Source organism: Nannobrachium achirus (genome assembly GCF_963921795.1).
Source record: "Nannobrachium achirus genome assembly, chromosome: 3".
Classification (NCBI taxonomy): domain Eukaryota; kingdom Metazoa; phylum Chordata; class Actinopteri; order Myctophiformes; family Myctophidae; genus Nannobrachium; species Nannobrachium achirus.
This window is the reverse complement of record NC_137812.1, coordinates 48,886,891-48,909,457: the sequence shown is the minus strand read 5'-3', so window position 1 is coordinate 48,909,457 and position 22,567 is coordinate 48,886,891. Positions and strand designations below refer to the sequence as shown.

General features: G+C 40.8%; 1 protein-coding gene across 1 annotated transcript in view; it reads right to left on the bottom strand.

The window, feature by feature from the left end:
- Positions 1–937: 937 nt before the first annotated feature.
- herc3 (HECT and RLD domain containing E3 ubiquitin protein ligase 3) overlaps positions 938–22,567 on the bottom strand; it is a 45,410-nt gene continuing 23,780 nt past the window's right edge. The window contains exons 13-25 of the mRNA XM_080722206.1: positions 20,737–20,926; positions 19,336–19,499; positions 18,151–18,264; positions 17,009–17,032; positions 16,810–16,899; positions 16,476–16,646; positions 15,399–15,542; positions 14,821–14,987; positions 11,162–11,228; positions 10,080–10,162; positions 6,009–6,192; positions 5,574–5,676; positions 938–5,400 (exon numbers count right to left, since the gene is read on the bottom strand). Coding sequence (XP_080578332.1) covers positions 5,192–5,400; positions 5,574–5,676; positions 6,009–6,192; positions 10,080–10,162; positions 11,162–11,228; positions 14,821–14,987; positions 15,399–15,542; positions 16,476–16,646; positions 16,810–16,899; positions 17,009–17,032; positions 18,151–18,264; positions 19,336–19,499; positions 20,737–20,926 — 1,710 coding nt within the window. The 3' untranslated portion in view covers positions 938–5,191. The remainder of the gene's footprint in view (positions 5,401–5,573; positions 5,677–6,008; positions 6,193–10,079; positions 10,163–11,161; positions 11,229–14,820; positions 14,988–15,398; positions 15,543–16,475; positions 16,647–16,809; positions 16,900–17,008; positions 17,033–18,150; positions 18,265–19,335; positions 19,500–20,736; positions 20,927–22,567) is intronic.

Here is a 22,567-nt window from a genome sequence, read left to right as displayed (position 1 = left end):
GATCAGATTATGGTCAGTACATTGTCAATAATTCTAATCAGAATCAAGCTAGAGAAGTCCATTTTTGAATGTACAGTATTTTCTTTGTTGTCTAGAGTTTAGATGACAGCTAATTTAAATTTAGATTAATTGTATGATTTGTATCTATGTGTTATTGTTCACAAATTAACGTTAGCAGCCTACAGTATGCTAATCTAGGTGTTATGGGATTTCAACATGGCTGCCCGATTGGGGGCAAATGTAACACTAGTGACCGGGGAGAGCGGGGTCACAATGGACCAATCCCCAATCACATACACACCCATTGTAACAGTTACAATGGGTGTGTATGTGATTGGGGATTGGTCCATTGTAACAATTACAATGCAAGAAGATTTATTGTCTGGAGACTGGGATTACATACTTTTATATTAGTAAAATAACATATTTCACAAAATGTCAAAGTACAAATATAGTTAAATAAGAAATACATACATTAAACATTTTTAAGAATTTAATAACAAAGAATATTTGTAATTATGTATAACACTTAGTAACAGTATTACAAATTATAAAAAAATACATATTACTAATGTCCTTTTATGAGAGATAGTGATAGTGTGTTAATATTACTTATTTTTTACAGCGTTACAATTGCCCCAATATACAACTTGTGAAATGACACCTGCTGCATAAGGTGTTCTTTTACTTAAAAGTATTTTGATGCCAATACTTTTGTACTTTTACTCAAAGGACATTTTTAATACCATACTTTTACTTGTAACAGTATTTCTATATCTGCATTGACACTTTCTGCATTGACACTTTTACATTAGTGAAAAAATATGAGTACTTCTTCCACTACTGATTGTGATGCTACTGTACATTACTAGTTAGAGATTACTACAGATCTGAAAGGAGAATAAATAAATAAATAAAAAACACACCGAAAATACCATGAGGTGAAATAAAGTTTTATTCATTCAGGGGGGAAAAAAGAATAGCTATAAATAAAAAATAATGTCATCCATTTGAAAAAGGTACAAAAGTAAAATTTGTATGTACTTAAAACAATACAGTAATCGCAACTGGTAAGCCCTTTTTTGCATACACTGGACAAGAAATAATGTCCAAAGAATTTAGGTTGATCATTCTTTACATGATGTACTAATTAAACACTGCAGAAGTGTATCTCTCCTAAGTTTGTGTGTGTGTGTGTGTGTGTGTGTGTGTGCGTGTGCGTGCACCACCAAGGATGTTGGGGTCATTTGTTCATGCAGTGGTTCAGATTATAAAACATATGTAATGAGGGCAGAAGTGAAATTAAACAGCAAAGTAAGAAAGGTTGAAGAAGACCTGCGGCTTCAGCCACATGCAAACGTATGCAACTCTTGGGTTTTGCACATTTTATTATGCTAGAATATAATTAAAAATGCTATTGTTTTTTGGTCTGGGTGTTTTACACAAAGTACTCACCGAACATACTGTGCAAAGTATTCACACGCCTTTCATCATTTGGGATAAACTGCACAATTATATTGATTTAAATCAATAAAACCCATGAGAAATTAACTGGAGAACCACACTAACAGTATGACAAAAGGCTCCTTTTCTCTTTTACAGCTCCATCTACAACTTAAATCCCACTGAGGATTGATGGTAGTTAACAATATAGACAGGGGCATTGGACAGAGGATTGGAATATGGCTAACACCACCAAATGTAAATTTAAATGTTACGTTTCAATAACTCGATACAAAATGAAAATAAATATTTGCCTGTGCTTTAGGCAAAGAGCCAGGCAAAAAAGAGAGAGAGAGAGAGAGAGAGAGAAAATAGTCCCCACTCTTTTTTTGTCACTCTATATTTGCACATACATTTGTCCTCGGGGGGCAAAATAGGGGATATGAGTCTTGGTCAGAGACACATGGCTGGTCTGGCCTGGAATGGAACCTGGGACAACCAGGGCCTCTGGCTTCCCAGGCGGCCTCACGAAGAACTACGCTTAGATATGGTTTCTACTTGCTTTCTAACACACCAGGTAGTTAATTGCACTCCCCATGGCATCCCAGGACTAAGTAATCCCTGATTTGTCAAAGTTGAGTTTGAGAACAAGGGATATGGATGGAAAGTGACATCAATTAATTTCCCTGTCGAATAGAAAAAACGCAGTACTACAGTTCACCAAGGACCATGGTTGGAAACCACTGCTTTAGAAGACATGACCCCGGTTCATCACTGCATGCCTATAGGGTTAGGGTGGGCTGTAGAAGTGATTATTGCTAAATGGTTGCTGTACGCCATCTTGTTCCACCTCTACATTTGTTTTTGCCAGTTTTATTGCTGATGCCATCATCCAGTGCAACTTGTCATGAATAAGCAAGTCAATGCAAAGCAGACATTCCTCTACTGGTCCACCCTGCCATCATTTCCCATTATGAAAAAAAGAAAGAAAAAAAAACTAGTTCAAGAAATATCGTTGCTGTCAGGCAGAAACCTCCTAATCTCCATATACTAACATTTAGTTTTTGCCACCTAAATCAACTCTGCTTGATCGTACTACAGCATCACACAAAAGTATCATAAGTAGCAGATCTGCAAGCTCTAATTGGATTCCTGAAAAGTAACAGTTTTGGACATAATGAGGTATCCACCTGACAGTCAATATACAATAAGCATGGGTGAAAATGTTCACACACTTTGCTTGAACATGCTAGCAAATCAGAGATTTAAATCACTAACACGCCAGAGCAGTAGTAGATGTCTGGACTGGAGAATTATTTACAAGGGACAAGACGCCATGATGGAGGACAAAGTCACTATTCTGGGGTGAACATTCAGCAAAAATAGCCAATCTACAAAGGTTATGCATTTTTTTCTTTACCCTGGAGTAAACAGTGATAACATTACTACCTTTACTGTTATTGGAAGTACTTGAACATATATGTACGTATATGTCGTTGGTTGTTCTGACATCGTATTTGATCAATTATGATTATGTCCTTCCGGCTCAAAGCATCACAGATTCAGCTCGATTATTCTTAAACCGGTGTTTTGGGGATTCATTTTATTTTGATTAGAAGAATTTGTTTTAAATCTCGTCTTTAATTACAGTCAGATTTTTGATGTCACTCAACAACATGCACACAACTTTCATTATGAACTATTCAAAAATAAAGAACCTTTATCCAAGCACTTTGTCAGTCCAAAACGATCTGCTATCGAAGGCAATACAAATGTGGACATAAATCACAAAGCCAAACAATCAGTCAACCCATAGTGGAAAATTAACAAGGAATTGCTAATATGATTAGGACAATGGGAGTTATTCATAAAAATCAGACTCAGACTAAATATCTTCAATATGATGTATTGATAAGACTTTCATTGACCGTCACCTATGCCACTGCACAGAATATGGCAATGGTAAAGTAACTTCATCACATAAATCCCAAACAGTGAATAACTAGACTGCACTCTGTCAAGGTGCCAACTTGCAACTTGTGCACACGTGGCCAAACTGGCTTACAGTGTGCGCCTGCAGAGCGGGCAAGTACTGCGACCAGTGCTGGGTATGTGGGTATGACCACACTTGTTGGTTGGTGGTGACGTCTCAGTGACCTCACATCTAGAGTGAGAGTTATTTATATCAGGTTGCACTTGGTGGTGATGTCACTGAGAATGCTGCTCCCTGATTGGCTAAAGGCCCTGCCTTTGTACTGTCGGCCGGAAACAGACAGCACCGAACGCAGTACTTGCACGCTATGCTGGCGCAAGTAATAAGTAAATTCCTTTAGTTATTGTCAGAATTATGGTCCAGACTAAAATGATATGAATATTGAATTAAATGTGTCCAGTTAGTTAGTAGGTTTTATGAATAACATCCCAGTATGGTTCTGATCCTGACTAGAACTGTGAACATACTCTTACGTACTTTCCTTTGTAATCCATCCTTCCTCAACCAGCCAGTACCAGTCCTGAAGATCCCTACTGATCCAATACCATAACAACTGGGGCTGGAAATTTAACTTCAGAAAGGGTTCAGCCATCCATGGCCAACAGTAAAGGACAGTAATTACACTGCAATGTCCATTCCCATACATACATACATACATACATATATGTATCTTTATCCATCTTAAAAGAAGAAAGGAAATCAATAAATTAGATGAATGTTAACAAATAGCAGGTGGACTATTGGAATGCAAGGAACTAAAAACCATAACCCCGGAATTACAGATAGGCTCCTACTGTAACTAACTACATCATTCCCCGAAGCAAATATAGTAATAATCTAACATTTACATGTGCTCACACCGTCTCGTCCCACTCACATCCAACGATCGTTTCATAATAAAATGCATAACATTGAAACAAGTTTGTATTTTACACACAGGTATAGAGGGTGAAGGTATGTACTGCAGGAGTAAATGTGGCTGCCTAACCAAAACGTGTGCAAAAAGGCCCTCACACAAAATGACAGTTGCAATTATAGCATTTAAATAGAATGCCTAACGACTCGATCTCGTATCCTTTCTCATTCGTTCATCTCCAATGAAGATCAACGAGTCCTGGAACAGCATCTCTTTTTAAAATGTATTAGTATGTGAGAGTGTGGGAGTCCTCCTACACACACGGTTAGTAGACAACATCTAAAAAGGAACCCAACATCCCCAAACACAAACCCAACACCCAGCCAACTTCTCTGGCATTCACACAGGGTTTTACAAAATAAAGTGCATTTTAGCATTTGAGAGAAGCCACCGACCACAAACGGGTGGTCCTCTGGACCTGTAGGGGGTCTCCCAGGAGGGCAGCACTAGCCCAAAGAGCAGTAACTGAGAAAAATAACCGCAGAGTTCATCTCCAGTCCCAACAAAAGTATCATAGGTACAATAGTGTGGAGTATGTTGTTTTGTCATTTATAATAAAGGTATAATTTGTGTCTGTTAAAAAAATCTAAACTCTAGGCGCAATCTTTCGACATTGACAACACAAACTAAATGACTACCGTTTGCCTTTGGAGGGCAGACGGCAGAGTTCAGCAAACTGAAGAAACCGACCCTTTTGCAGGGGGGCCGTGTCTGTACCGCATGGCTGAGACACACCACACAATAGAGTATGCTTTTTACCCCCAGGCCTACAGGTCGCCCCTCTCACTCAGGGTAGCAGCAGCAGTGGCAGCAGTAGCAGTAGCATGGGGCTGGTGGACTCAGACCAGACTGAAGCCCTCATACTGCTCCACAGCCTGTGTGAGGCGGCATCGCAGAGTCTCTTTGGTCTGGTAGCGGGGCAGGTCCAGCAGGTTGTAGCAGGTGTGGGCCACGGGCAGGTACGCCTCCTCTGCTGTGGTGGACTGGATGACGATGCGTAGGCTCTCCATGCCGTGGATGGGGATCCGGTCACTGCCCGTGAGGAACACTGATGAGGAGGAGGGGAGACAGTGTGGTGATTAAAAGAGATCCCCAGAAGAACTCTAATGTTGGTCCCAACCCACTGGCCGAGATACACTGCTCAGATAGAGAGGGACAAAGAACAAGTCATGGATATTAGTAAAGTAAAGTAGTAAAGTAATGAGGAGATTAAACACTTACATAAAAAACGTTTCTTTTTCTCCAGAGAAAACTCATGGAAGACCTCCCAAAACATTCGAACAGTCGAGTGAGTGGCTGAATACTCCCCTTTGTAAACAGCATTCTGCACAAGAAACAGTAAAGAGAAAAAAGATGGTGTGATAGAATTATAGCCGTTTTAAGAGCCATTTTCACAGCTTCTGTCAAAAGCTTCCTGACTTATGTAAGAGTTCCTGGCATATCTTCTACCACTAGCAATGACCTCTGATCCTCTGTTATTGACCAATAGCAAAGCCTTCCGTATCTCAACTATCTTCAATCTACCAAATCTCAATCTACAAAATGTATGACAGACAAAAAGACATACAGGTCAGATCAATAGTGTGGCGTTTACATTTCAAACAACATCTGTTTCCAAACCGGTCTGTGGTGGCCAAGACAGCATAGCATACTGACCTTCTCCATCTCCTCCCAGTTATAGTCGTCGTTGCCCACCACCATGGCCATTAGCTCCGAGGGCTGAAACAGAGACAAGACCTTCCCCCCGCACACCTTCAGGAAGCCAGAGGAGAAGGCAGAGTACAGCTCGCTCACCGAATCTTTGAACACGTAGCTCAAGTAGGCCTCCACAAACTCCACCCTGAAACAGATGCGCACACACACACACATTACAAGAGTTATACACATGGACACAAATAATACACACGCGTACAAGCGCGTACACGCGCGCACACACACACACACACACACACACACACACACACACACACACACACACACACACACACACACACACACACACACACACACACACACACACACACACACACACACACACACACACACACACACACACACACACACACACGTGTATGTGTAATGGAGTAACCCTGCTTGAAGCTCATAAGTCCAAGATCTTCCCTGACAAATAGGAGGAATTCCCTTGAATGAGCAGTCGATGTGTGGCTCCCCACGCGGGAGATGAAGAAAGTTGCCAGCACTCAAAGGAATCTCCTTTTTACAAAAGTTGTATTTACCTCATACAGGCTCTAACACGAAACACGGACGTGTTTCGACCGTTCAGGTCTTCATCAGCGTGAATAACAAGATAGCAGGAAGTGACGGAATTAATAGGGTGCGTCACAATCAAAGTTCATCTGAGCAGCTGTGCAAGGCTATAATACATTATACACAGACAATGACATAATACATTTGTTTCCCATAAGGTACCAAGTGATACATTGTGCAACAAATATATATATACAATATACCATACAAGGTCACACCGAGCAACACCCCATATGACAAAAGACACTGTCTATTGTATCTGAAGGGTTGATAAACCCCCATTACTGGCGCAGTGAACGAATTAAAAACAGAATAGTAAACAATCAAGTAATACAAAAAAATATATATATTAATAATAATAAGAAATATATATACAAGAGGGAAGCAGTTAAGATCCAACACTCTCTAGGTTAACTCTAAATAGAGATGAAAGCCAACCTAATAACATGTCAAATGACAAATAATTCACAAAAAGCAGCTGAGTAACAGCTCCTCATTCAGTCCCTTGGGTTGTTCAGTCTGTAGAGTATGGATCCAGAAGGCTTCCCTCTGTAGTAATGCCTTGTCCCTATCTCCACCCCTCTTCAATGGGTCTACCACCTCTATTCCCATGAACCTTAAGGTGCAGACCTTGTGACCAACAGAATTAAAATGCCTGGCAACCGATGATTTTTCGTCTTTGTTTCGGATAGAACTTTTATGTTCTGAAAACCTTGTCTTGATTTCCCTGATGGTCTTCCCAACATAACAGGCGGGAGGCCTGGGTTTGAATCCTACGTACATAAAAACACATACACATGCTCTCGCACTCATCGTGTCCCAGGAAAGAATATGCTGGCAGAACAGCGAGGTACGCCCACAAATCTGGCAAAGCCCCTGCGACCGTACACACTCAATCCAACACACAGCAACACAGAGGCAGGAAAGCGATACCATCTGTGGGTCACAGTAGCCTACTAGCCTTCCATCTAAACAAACAACTCTCCCTCTGTCTGGGGGAGTTTAGGAAAGGTGACTTCCATGTTGCACTTTTCCACATTCCTGGATGGCCCCGAGCAACAGTTCCTCTGTTGTGTGTCTGCGCTGAATATTTTGAGCTTGCTGTGTAAAAAAAAAAAAAAAAAAAAATCTATTGTCTAAGTATAATAGGGATTTTCAAAGGAATCCACTTCAATAATGTTTTGGGGACAGTGCCATCTGTTTCAGAGCAGCATTCAGACATGGTCCCACTCACTCTGTAGCCCACAACCTCCTCCCTACACAGCAGCCTTCACCTCTGGAACACCCTCTGAGTTTTCTTCCACCACCCATCCAACCCATGGTACTGGTGGTATTAGTGGATTACAAATAATAAAGTGTGTTTATTATAGAGATTCAACACGCAGCTTAGGCCTTTCAGTTGAGGACATTGGGATACCAATTGCCAGATCATGATGAGTACATCATAATGTCAGAGCCGAAATTAATAATACATCTTTGGTTAATTGAAAAAGAGATGGAGGAAAGGAGAGTTATGTTATACAGTTTGTACAAATACTTTATTTCCCTCACCCTGCCACCGAAATGGGACATGAAACATTTGTATTGCTATTAAAATAAATACTTATTTGTTTGTGTCGCATTCCTTCATGGTGAATGAAGAATCCAAAAACGAAGAGAATACTTAACCCTGGCCCCCTGTTTTCTTCAATTCATTAACAACAACAAAACTACAGTACATAGTGTACAAATCTGTTAACTAAACGCAATTCCAAGTATAATCCAAGTGTCCTGTATCCAGTCTGTGTCCTCAGTACACGTCTGCATGGAGTTCAACACAAGCCAAGTTCAGATTCACCCCAGGCGTGCTCCTTATTCATGCATTAGTCCATTTATGATGTGTTTAAAATACGGTAGTAATGTTTCAGAGAAAATGCAGTGTTTTGGAATAAATTATAAAATTAGATTATACTGTGAGAGTTGGGTGTAGTTTATACTGTGAATACATTTGATATAGTTGTTTTGCTGGTTAATCATCAAGTAGATTCTCCTTGTTTTTGGATTCTTCGTTCATTAGAAAGGAATGGGAGTTCAATACTCACCTGGTGAGTAATTTGTTTGGGGGTAACAGTATCTATCTATAAATGCGAGAAGTCTCTGCGTGTCTGCCTGTGTGTCTGTAATCCGCGTATCTCGAGAACCGTTCGTCCCACCGGCTTCAGATTCGGCACGCACGTTCTCCGCCGTGGCGCGGAGTGCAGTGCCGGGCCTCGACCCGACCCGACGCACGTTTTTTCCGAAACGGCGCAAAACGTTCGGAATCTCCTTATGCGGAGCTGATTGTTGACATCAGGCTGTTCCGGAGGAATACATGTCATTGTGACATCACTTCATAAAAGGCTCTGACATCACGTACACCACATGACCCCACACTCCTATGACAACACGGGCATATTTACATTGTTCCCGAGTTGGCCAGGGCGCCGACTAGACGCTCGGCCGCCCATCTCCATATATGGGCATAAATGGACGTATCGGCGCAAGCGCTGACTCATTGTGACATACAATGGACGCAATCTCCGTATATGGGCATAAAGGGGACACAGATACAGAGATCTCCATATATGGGCATATGGGCATTCTGACATCACTTCTGCTCACTCAAAGACAAACAGGCAAACAGATGGTCAAAACGGGTCCTACAGAGATCTCCATATATGGGCATATTTACATTGTTCCCGAGTTGGCTAGGGCGCCGACTAGACGCTCGGCCACGCATCTCCATATATGGGCATAACGGGTCCTACAGAGATCTCCATATATGGGCATATTTACATTGTTCCCGAGTTGGCTAGGGCGCCGACTAGACGCTCGGCCGCACATCTCCATATATGGGCATAAATGGATGTATCGGCGCAAGCGCTGACTCATTGTGACATAAAATGGACGCAATCTCCGTATATGGGCATAAAGGGGACACAGATACAGAGATCTCCATATATGGGCATATGGGCATTCTGACATCACTTCTGCTGACTCATTCTGACATCACTCCTGTACTTTGCACGTGTTGAATCTCTATATATGGAGATAACCGACGCATCTCACAAGCCATGGGCATAAATGGACACATGCAAACAGATGGTCAAAACAGATCCTATGACAACAGGTATAATGGGGTTTGCATTAAAGGGCGGGGCATTCATCCCCTATTTACATTGTTCCCGAGTTGGCAGGGGGGGCGGCCGAGCTTCTAGTTCCTTTTAATAGCACGCTCAAAATTGTTCATTCAGGAAATAATTCATGCCTCAGAAAGATACAAATTATGTTTAATAAGCTTACATTTATGCAAAATAAGGACACCATGTTTAATGTGGATAATGATGGTTAAGATTACTTATGACATATTAAATTACAGTTTATTTAATGTATTATTTTCACAAACATGTTCCATGATATATGATGAGGAAGACAGGTTACCTGTTGTTCTTGTCCACAGTGATGGTCTCTCCTCCAGGGATGAGCTCCTTCACTTCTGTCATGCCGTAGTACTCTCTGGTGATCTGGAAGGGAACAAAACACTTTATTTATTTACACAGTATGATATTTACACAGTATGATAATTCATACTCTTGGGAACATACAGACTTTAAGTTTGGTACATTGAATTGGCACAATAAATCCGGATTTGTAGGGATCTGTAATCAAAACAAGATACTTATAAGCAAATTCCTACTGGCTGTAATGAAGACCTTTTTAGACAGGCAATTCCTCTGAAGGACGAGGAAAAACATACAGTTCACATGTCTAACAGAGAATAAAGGTGGTGCTTTGGTCTAGTCTGTACAGTTCACAAGTATTTGGAATTCAAGCAACACAGGCTTGTCAAGGAATGTTTGGAGAATGGTTTGCCAGTGGTTACATCATCATGTTGGATGGGTGTGGCTTGTAGAAGAGCGAAAACATGATTGATATTATTACTGTTTCTCCAAGAGTGTTGCACAGTACTACTGTATAAACACTCAGGGGCACAAGGGGGGGAAAAGTGGGACTGAGTTACTAGGGCGGGCCCAAGGTGGAGGGGCCTGGAATTATTTTATACTTTAGCTATTGAAAAATATCAGATATACAAGTGCCGCGCTGTGAGCTTGTAGATCTGCTATTTTTGAAAAGTCGTGAAAATGTGTGCAAATATTTGAATATATGTATTTTTTTAAGCGAATATTTGCAGCCCAACTCAAATTGTGCTTCTGGGGGGGGGGGGGGGACCCTGGAAATAAATATTTTGAAATGGGGGTCCGTGGCCAAATACATATCATTTTGGGGGTCCGTCACATGAAAATGTTTGAGCGCCACTGACATAGAAAAAACCTTGGAAGGATTTGAAATATTCAAAGACTTGCACAAATTTTCATGATTTTTCCAAAAATAGCAGATCTACAAGCTCGCAGCACGGCCCTCAGTGCCGCGCTGTGAGCTTGTATATCTGCTATTTTTCAATAGTTAAAAGTACCCAGGGACACCCCTGTAAACACTTTACCAAATGTCTTGAAAACACTTACGGCAAAGTTGAGACAAAATGTCTCCTCCACATCGTCCTTGTCATAGTCTAAAAGTTGCTGGAGACTCCTGCAGACAGAGGGAGGAGACATGGGATGTTAACACTTCTGTTGCCAACCCAGAGTTTCCCCGAGTTTGTATAGGTACCCCCCTGTGCCAACCCCGAGTTTACCGAGTTTGTATAGGTACCCCCCCTGTGCCAACCCCGAGTTTCCCGAGTTTGGGCCGTTTTTGAAGAAACATTTCTTTTTTTCAAAAATGTTTTTTGGACCTCCAGAAATGTAATAGGCATGATCACGATCGCGAAATTCTTTCTTTCAAACATGGCAGCCATGTTTGTTTACATCTGAAGAAAACATAATGGCTGCTATATCATGAATGCCTGAACGGATTTCCAAGCAGATCTTTTTGTTTGAAAGCTGTGAACAGCGTGCACACACGTGGTGCATGATCTAGGCATGGGCCTGCACGATCCGTGCACTATGAATTACATGGAAGTCTATGGAGACCATGGCATCTTGGACCTTCAAAGAGATTTAATTGATTGCAACTTAAGTGTTAAAGGGATAGTTAACCCCCAAAAAAACCATTCTATTGATTACTCACCCCATGGATCCTTTAATTCATGGATATTTTTTATTTATTTATCGCATATGTTTATATCCATGAATTCAAGTCTCCATGGGTAAACTATCCCTTTAAGAGGATATTTCTGTATACATAATCATATACAAAGAAGACACATTTATGCCCTGCAAGTGTTCGCTTTTTAAATGTATTAATTAGTTACATTATAAGAATTTAAACGGCATGTTTGTGTCATGAGTACATCCACACAATGTAAATATTACAAAGCGATAAAGCAATCACTGTGTAATTCAAGGCTCAAAACGATTATCAAAACTAGGTTGATTTTTTAAAGAATAAAAGTAAATAATCAACCTGTATGAATGAGGCATCACAAAATTAAGTTTGCTGTCAAACACTTTTTCAGATTGTTTATCCGTCACGCTTCCAATGTGTAAGGACCTTTAGATCAAAACCCACTTGCATAATCTGATTCCATTTACATCGTTTTTTTTATAGTGGCAAAAGTGGCCCTTATGTTTTTTTTTATTGCCAGGGACAGTAAAATAGCTGAGTAGAAGATGGCAATGGTATGGTATAACTGTAAGGCTCAGATGGTATTCACTTCTTGGCCAGCTAAGAAGAGTAGGCCTACTGTACATGTAGGTCTGGATGTGAAGGTGTCAATGACCTTGCAATGGATGGGCATAAATGTTCTCACAATACAAATGAAAACCTCAACCATCTCCTGCCGCAATCAAAATTCTTCAAGTTCTTACATAGCAGCATGTGTAGGTAAAAGAGCACATTTAATCTCTGGCACAAAAGGCACAGCTGAGGACTCTCTCATTAGCTAAGGATCATACCCCTTCTATTTTAGCAGCCTCTGCCCTCTGTAGCATCTTGCTCTATCGCATACTGCTCATTTTAGAGCTCAGCTTGCCATTCAGCCGTTGGAGGCCTAGCTACAGTTTAAGCATGTGGATATAATAGACTGGGGAACAATGAAACTCTATATAACATTAGCTGCAGAGAGGTAACACCAGTATAGGCTAATAATAGAAAATGATTTTGAGTAAGGAAGCTATGCTATTTGGCTGCTAAGGTGACGGTTGACATTGCTACCAAAACATGGGAAGTACAAAGTAGCATGTAAGCCTTTGGATTAAAAGGTGTTAATCTTGCGTGCAGGGGGCAGATAATGAAGTCAGGGAGTGTGGGATACCATCAGGCGCACTGAATCTTTGGAATGGAATAAATCATTAACAAAACAATTCCCCTATAAATTGGGGAATGAGTTCATTAATTGAACGGAACACCACAAAAGCTATCGTGCAATTAGAAGACTGATGAACAAGGCTGCTTCAACGTTTGAATTTAGTGTGACCTTTTAAATGTCATACCCCCTACTCTCACAGTGCTGCTTCTCATCATTAATAGGCAATTATAGCAGGAACGTCTCAATAAGAGCTTCAGACTTTGCACTGGCAAACAGGTCAGTTGGGTGAAATTCTACATAAGGAATTAATTAGACTTTTTTGTGGGATGTATGAGGAAATAAGAGATTTTTTTTTCACCATATCCTGGGTGGATGCGTCGTTTCTAATGGCAACCCTCTAATGGCTGTGTTGTCTGTGTGACTTGTATCTCTCACAGAGCTAATCTACAGACCAATAGACCACTGCACTTCCCTCTGGCAAGCTGCAGACAATTAGGCGCTAGTTAAACGGTACTTCCTGTCCCAAAATTAAATAAAGACATTTCCCAGAGTCAACATTACATAAAACAGCTTTGGTTATGTAAGACAATGACACATTGTTTAGTTGGAATTCCAAACATTACATGAATTTAGCAAACACTTGCCAAACGATTTTGAGTCAATTTGGTTCTCAACAGGAATTAGGAATGGTGCTTCCGTTGTGCTTCAGAAAGTTGAATGGGTAAATAACGTTGCATTGATTTTGTTTCAGCACTGACAAGAAGTACGAGTTTCTTGTTGTGGCTTTCTCTTTAAGGGAAATGTTAAATGAAATCCAATGTGTATCCCCATTTTTGGCCCACCAAACAAACAACATAACGTCAAAGTCAATACACCCAATTCAAGGACAAAAAAACATTCATTGTTTTAGGCGATGCAGCTAAGGTTGTTACTGTGCATGTAACAAAGGACAACTAGTACACTTTATACAATTACCGTACTTTATTGTTGAGGGCTGGGGAGAAGAGATCGGTCAAGGTGATTCACTGGGATAAAGAACCTGTTTTGATGCTGCTTGTCAACAAACTCTGTATATGGGGCGGCCGCTGGCCTAGTGGTCAAGGCGCATACCACATACTAGGCTAGGATGCCTGCTAGCGTCGCCGGTTCGATTCCCGATCCGGACGACCTTTGCTGCATGTCATTCCCCATCTCCCCATTTCCTGTCAGTCTACTATCCTATCAAATAAAGGCATAAAAAGCCCAAAAACAAACCTAAAAAAAAAAAAAAAAAAATACTGTGTGTGTGTGTGTGTGTGTGTGTGTGTGTGTGTGTGTGTGTGTGTGTGTGTGTGTGTGTGTGTGTGTGTGTGTGTGTGTGTGTGTGTGTGTGTGTGTGTGTGTGTGTGTGTGTCTGTTCACAGACGTGCACTGTCTTAATCAGCACAGAGAGACATGAAAATGTAGGTTAATTTCGGTTTTGGAGCCCAGCATACAATGTCAAATGGTGCATTCACACCAGATGCAACACAAAGTTCTTTTGAGCAATGCGATTCAATCTACACCCGAAGCAATGCAAACAAAGTGATGCTCGTGAATTGTGCATGCTGAAAACTCATCGAAGCGAACAGAGCAACAGTCATTCAAATTCATGCAGGAACCTTTGCAACAAATATCGCTTGCTAAAATGGCTCCTCCGGTCGGACAGAGCGATGGATTTCAAAAGATTTTTTTTTTAATCCCATCCCATGTGAATGCATTTAACTAAATTTGCCTGTGGGCTTTTATAATATTTTGTCTCATCTGGGTAATGATCTTCTCATGTCTTTTATCATTTGTCCTATCGTCTTGAGTTATTTCACCTCATGTTGTCATGCAGAGAGAGAGATACGTTACCTGCCCTCGGTTGGGGAGAGCTCTTTGAGGTCCTCCAGGGTTGGAGCGACATCCAACAGCTTCTTATAGAGCACCAGAGGGAAGTGGAGGTCCACCACTGTGGAGTTATAGATGGCCAGCCCACAGATGATACCAATCAGATGGAACCAGTTGTGCTCCACAAAACACTGTAAATACAAGTCGGGGACAATGAATCAGCTTTAAGTCTACTTTAGTTAACCACTTACTGTACACTCTCACACTCTGGCAGTTGCCAGAATAGGAAAATGTTATCAATATGAGCTCTATATTATATTGATAGATTGCTGTCTATCCATTGCTTGGAATGGAAAGAAATGCCTCACCACTATCTTACCCTATCGTCTCTGTTGCATGGAAACCTCATATGTCCAAAAACTGTTACTTTTCAGGATTCAAATTCAAAAGCATCAAAGCTTCAGAGCTTGTTGATCTGCTGCTTGTAATGCTTTTGTGTGATGCTGTAGTATGATTAAGTACAGTATGGCGTTTTAATTTATGAAAAAACAAAAAGTTTGAATATGGAGATGGGGACGATATGGTGTTTTTGTGGAACTTACTTTGTCAGAGAACCACAGCAGGTTGGACTCTGTGTAGTGGGTGAACATCCCATACACAGGATCCATCAGCTCCTTCAGCAGCAGCAGAAAGAACTCTTTAGTTACACCACCTGCATCCACCGCCTCCTCACCGTCAAAGATCACCTGCAGGGGGAGGGGAGAAGTAATGCAAAATGAAGACGTAGTATTTTTCAGTTAACAAAATGTTTCTCTTTTGGAAGTTGTTCCTTCAAAATCTCTTTTCACACTTATTTTGGAATACGTAAGCAGCATTGGGAACCAACGGTTCCTGAGGCATCTGGCACCAGTTGTGGAGCACAACTGGTTCTGATTGATCAGGAGCCCATCTCAGTTTATGTCAGGGGTCTTCAACGTTTTCAGGCCAAGGACCCCTTAGCAGAGAGAGCAATAAATCAGGGACCCGCTCTACATATTGTATAAATGTGTGATGGAGATTCTCATCGATTTCATAGATAGATTCAGACTTGTTTGACACTTAACCACTTAAAATCTTAAATGTCGATACTTAGCAAACTTGACCTTTCACTCTGTACTTGGGCGGCTCTTTTTGACCTCTACACCAAACCTATTTTCCAAAAATAGCTGATCCAGAAGCTCTCAACGCCTCGTAGCGTGAGGCGTTGAGAGCTTGTAGATCTGCTATTTTTGGCTAAAGTTCTCCTCAGAGTATAGGGATGCGAGGGTTCAAGTTGTTCATTTAAAATAATTATCCTATCATACAAGGATTTGGCAGCCCCCCTGTAGTAACTCTGAGGACCCCCTAGGGGTCCCGGACCCCCTGTTGAAGACCCCTGGTTTATGCAGTACAACGGGCATTGCATAAACGGGTGCAAGATTCATTCCCACCTTGCTAACTTGTGTGATCCCCGAGTAAATGTCAAGCTGTACTCTGTAGGATAAATGGGCTGCTCACTCTCATTTTACAAACTAACATAGATTACACAACAGAAGAAGGCGGAAGAGGAGAAGAAGAAGAAGAAGATCTCAGTTAAAGGATAGGGGCTTTTGGGATTCAAACAAAAGACCAGACAGCTTCCAAAGAGGCATGACTCTGACCTTGAGTGGTTTCTTGAGATCCACATCAGAGTAAACGGTGAGCTCACGCAGCGCGTCACTCACTAAGTGGTCCCTGCGTACATGAAGCACCAGGAAAGGGTTCCTTGCCAGCAGGGGTTCCAGTGTGAGCAGCATGAAGACATTGTGGAGGTTTGCACCGCTCACTGCCATCTTGGAAACACGGGTAGGAAAGGAACAACGCAATGTGAGGTGCCAATTCAAATTGTATACATTTGACATGTTCACAAATTGAGAGAATGAGACACTGAGTTATGTTAATCACATACAACAATCACATATCAATACATCAACTTTCATAACAGGCATCAGGTACCTGCATCTGCAGTTCAGCATCTGTTTGCAGCATGGTCGTCTTAGCTTTAGCATTCAGTATGAATGGATAGGCACATAGGGTCACTGAGTTCTGCAGGAGAAAGAGATGGTTGTAAACATACTTATGATACCTGCCTGGGACACTGCATGTATTTTAATAGAATTAAGGATATGACATTTCATTGATCAATTAAGTGTACCTGGACTGGAGGTGTTCGCATTTTCTGTGAAATAGACCAAAAAAGAGAAAAACTGTTTAATTATCTTCTTAATCACAGGAGTGTGCAAGGATTACACCTGTATTCTAGCCAATATCAAAAGCCCCATTTCCACTGTAGGGCTAAAGACAACCGGACCCCAATGTACAGTAAGTAAGGTGTGCAAGTTTCAGAGCCATAGTGCTCTGACTTCTGTGATGCTAAGAACAATCGCGTAAGAGAAACATCGGCAACACAATATTTAACAGAATGGATAGACAGACCCACAGTCGCACACAGATGCCTGGATTATACTTCATCGAATGACAGTGACACTTGTGAGAAAAAAAGCTTGAAGATCTGCTATTTTCGGTGAGTGACACCAGGCATTAATCGCGCCTATGTCGTTAAGTCGTTACCAAAGCAACCAATGCAGATGGATCGATAATGTCACTCAAATCCAATCTGATCACTTGCAAATAATATTGTGGACAGCCAGTCCTGAAGATCAGATTTGAGAAACAAATGGGATTGCCTGCAGTCAAAGAACAAAGCCTTAGTGTAATTCCGCCAGTTGACTGACACACTGGCTGGAGGATGAGGTGGGAGTTTAGACAACGCTAAAACCAAGAAAACAACTGCTGAAAGGTAATTAGAATAAGTTATTGGAAAGTTCTTAGAAAGTTTGTAGAAAGAGCTTATAATAACTAGAAATATAAATAACTCAAGAATATCACACTCCATTGTGCAAGTGTGATACATCCAGTGGATGGCTGGGTCTACTGAGTGATAGAGAGGTGCTTGTCTGAGGCTAGAAACCCTTAAGAACAGGTCTTGCAGAAAGCAAAAACCCTATTATGTACAAGCAAACACGCACAAAATGTCACACATTGATACTGTTTTCCACCACTGGAAAGAACAAGCACTGGTGAACAGCATAGATAACAGCGTAGATAAAGACTGGAACCCAAGGAAAAACAACTATGGGTGCTTCTTCCCAAGCAATACGATTGATCCAAAACAAATTCCAATTATGGAGATAGATCTTTAATGGTTGAAGGTTAATTGAGTTAGCGGTCCTGTTTATTATATGAGAAAAATACAAACTAGTAAATTAGTAAGAGAAAAGGTTGGGGGGCACTCACAATCTCAGCTTTACTCAAAAACCACTTAAGGTAATCTTCCTGGATGTCCACTAGAGTGGTGATGTCAGTGATGTAGAAGTGGTTGTACTCCACATGATTAGCCTTCAGATTAACCTGGAAATACAGGGCAAAGCGCTGTTTCAATTCAGCTTTGAGGAACTTGGAACAGCATACAATCATGTATTCATCCCATACCTCGCCTCTGGGTGAGGGGAGTGATAAAGGGAACGAGTGGCTGATAAACTGTATCAGCCTGAACGTGGCTTCAGGGGCTGATAAATGTTCTCAGCCCTGGTCTTCATAATTGTTATCAGCTCTAGGGTTGATAGCAGTTATCAGACCTAGGGCAGTTAGTGCAAGCTATAATGAAGATCAAAAACCATAAACGGTTGATACGGCTGGTGTGGTAGAAATCAATGTTGAAGAGACACTGGAGTTTATCCAGGTGCAAAGCAACACAAAAACACAGAGAGGAAAACGGCTAGCGATGATTGATGGCACACAGAATAGCTGTATACTAAACCACCGCTGGGGATTCTTGCAGACAGTTGATGAGTTCGTTTTGTAATTAACGCTACTGCAACTACAGACGTTGATGCAAATTTCTCTCTCTGCTGCCATTCTCTCTGGGAGAGACAGCGAGGAGCTCGCTACAAGTGCCAAAAGTGGTAGTTTGCCACTTTTACAGAACGGCCAAAAGACAGTTTCTTTTCTCCCAGAATTCTAAGAATTGGGTTAGCCTGTAAACGCATGGCTCCGAGAAAGATGCAGAGCCTACCAACCTACAGTTGCTTTGACTTTAGTTTAAATATAATGCATTTATTGTATTAAAGCACGGTGTAACCTTACACATAGCTATATTGATAATATGTTTATTATTAAATTAAAAATAATTTGCTTTCAATCTGGAAATATCCAAATGAACCAAAATGTAGTTTTATTATTGTGCAAACACTAAAAAGCCAAACACTAAACCTGGAGAAGGGATTACAGCATCAACCCCTGACCTGAACCAGCTCAACAACACCAATTACATTACGTTAATTAATTAATTATGTATCTGGCACAATGCTGCCTAGAAAGATCCAGTCCCTCATCAGGTACACTATTAATATTCAAAGAGAACTTTGTTGGCCATCTGAATCTTTTACAGCACATGGGCAGAGGTTCATCTTGGGTTGGTACCTTATGCAGTTTCTCCAACATCTTTAGCGTGGCACTAATGTAGCTGTCCTGGAAGACAGGGATGAGAAGAGTCTTGCCTCCAGTCAGGAGAAACACTACAATGCTCTTGTACATGTCCACTAATCTAGAGAAGACACTGCTGTCCAACAAAGACCACCAGTTGTCTGCAAACAGAAAAGCAGGCACATGACATCTCCCTCACAGTGGATTACTCAATGAGATATATAATGACAACACAGGCTATGATTAGAAGTGATGGTTTCTAGAGTGGAACTATGTTTGTGCAATTTAGCACTATTTTGGAGGGAAAAAATGGGATTGCCTGCAGTCTGAACAAAACGTTCATGTAATTCCGCCAGTTGACTTGACTGACACACTGGCAATCACATTCCTCAAATTATATATATTTGATGTATTGCCTGTAAGTGTAAGCACATTATGTTGGCCTGTGTTACATACATAGTTTGACTGCACTTGATTTATGTAAGTGGTTGGATTATGGTCAGCCCTTTCATCTGCATAAGAGACGTCTGTCTGAGTGTTTGTGTATAGCCATGAACAGAATGAGTTTAATGCCTGTAGGTATGAACATGTTTGTGCATGGTACAGTAGCATCTGTTAGTAAGCTGCATTACTGCACATGGTGCTGCACGTATACATCCACGTGGGTGGCTGTCTGAATAATACACTATATATACTGTATACTGTGTGCAGTATATATAATGTGCCACTGTATGTTTATTGCATTTCATTATTAGTGTTGCATCTACATGGAATGCTGAGTGATTTTACATTCATTTATCACTGGATATCTTTCCAACACACATCAAGCTATAAAAAATAAGAAGAGGTTCTCAAAGTGGTGTCCAAGTCCATGGAACGTCAGGGTTCCTTCAGTGGGTTCCAAATGGACCATTACAGCTCTGTAACTCAGTGTACAAATGGACACTTCCAGTGTACAAATGGACACTTCCATTTGTACACTCTCAGAGTTATGGAGTCCTTAAAATAAAAAGGTTTGAGAAACAATGGAAGGGTGTGTGTGTAGTCAACCCACACACCCCTCACATCGCAATGCGTTGTGAGCTTGTAGATCGTCTCTTTCCACTATACATGTATAAAGTTATTAAATATGCCAGTCATTCCTTTAGATATTTAGGTTATTTGTCATATCTGCCCTGTGCAACTTCAAACTGTTCAAAGCCAAACAGATAAGTAATTATTTGTATTCATATGCTCCAGTGTTCAGCGACAAAAACACAATTAAATCGTTAATCACAATTATTTGTGTGACAATTTATCGTCATGTAAAATCTCATAATCGTGACAGCCCTAGTACAGTGTGTGTGTGTGTGTGTGTGTGTGTGTGTGTGTGTGTGTGTGTGTGAGTCGGTTTCCTACCCAGCACTTTGCTGGGGTTGACGTCTAGTCGGAGGATGGCCATGGCCAGGGGGATGGTGATGCTGATGTAGTTCTTGGAGTCCAGCAGAGCGGGACACTCAGACAGGATCAGGTAGATCCTCATGGCCTCCACATCAGGAGGAGAGCAGGGCAGCTGGGGGATGAGGAGGCTCTCAAAACTCTTGGTGGCCTGTGTGGGGAAGTGCACAAAATGTTCAAACCAATGAAGCACTTTGGTTTTTAAAAACAGATTGAAACTTAATGTGTTCTACTTTACAACGGCAAGTTTAACCAATGTATTTGGCCTATGGAATAATAATCAAAGTAGACAATAATAACATTTGCTGCACTAAATGAAGATTTTCATAGTAAATAATGTACTAAACCATAATGTTTTTATTTAACCAAGTCAGTCCCATTGAGACAGTGATCTCATTTACAAGATAGCCCCGGCCAATGAATCAGAAATCAATTAATTTGTTTTTGTGCAAGCACCATAATTCTTAGTTGTTCCGAAACAAAGGTATCTACATACAGTATTTACACATAGCACATCCACCCAGTACAGTATGTATGAGGCTAGAGAAGTGGCCCCATTACAGATTCCAGGTGCACTGCTTCATGATTTCTTACACGTTAAAAAACATGGAGAAAAAAGAAGAAGAAAAAAAACAGTGGCACATATACTTGAAAGGCATTACTTGAGTAAAAGTACAGATATCTTACAGAAAAAAAGTTAAAATCTCCCATAAGAAAATAACTTGGGTCAAAGTGTTGCAGTTCACAAGGTATCTGGTGCTAAAATGTATTTAAGTACAGTATAAAGACCCTTTTTCATTGTACAAAGAAACAAAACAGCCAGAAATGTCATCTACTTTTACTACTTCTGTACATCTCATTTTCATGTAGCCAGGTAGCAACAGATGAGTTTTGAGTGCTGTCTGTTCATCACATGCCATCTTCATCCATTCGTAGCAACCATTTCTGAATTTTGAGAGGATGTTGTCCATTACACAGTATGTTTCTTTCATCCTAAGTAGCGGTCTGGTCTGAAAGATGGTAGCGCTCTCAACTAATGGACCATGAAACACATCATAAAGAGCCTGTGCTCTCATCAGCTGGGTGCTCAGGCCTCAGACATAACCAAAATGCAAAAGCTTTCATTCATACGAACATGTACTGTAAACACTTCACCTTGCAAGACTGTCTCCAATATTTTTCTCACAAAGACGCATCCATGCCAGGGATCCTTCCATAGAACATACTGAAATATCTACTTCCTATTTTCTTAATATCAAAATCAAAGCCTGTGCACTCTAAAGGACTGCCACATACATTATCCTATGTGCATCAAAAGGCATTCAATGCAGTATAAAGCAGGCCCTAATAAGACATGTTTCCTATCAGACCTAATAGCACACAACAAACGGTCAAACTGTTAACTCATTGAGTGCCAATCCCGAACTAGTTCGGCTTTATTAGCGTATCGTAGAGTGCCGATCCCGAACAAGTTCGGCTTTAAAAAAAAAAAAAAAAAAAAAAAAAAAAAAAATTTTTTTGGAAAATTTTTTTTTTGAATTTTTTTTTTTTTTTTTGGACCCCATCAAATCTGGTGAACATGATTTCAATCGCGATTTTGCATGTTCCACCCCCATACAACCCCATCTAACATACAGGGCAGCCATGTTTGTTTACATAACATGTAAAGCATAATGGCGATTATCTCAAGAATGCCTGAACGGATTTCCAATCGGATTTTTTTGTTTGAAAGCTGTGAACAAACTGCACAAATCCACTCCAATGCAATCCAGGATTGCATTGGATTTTTTAG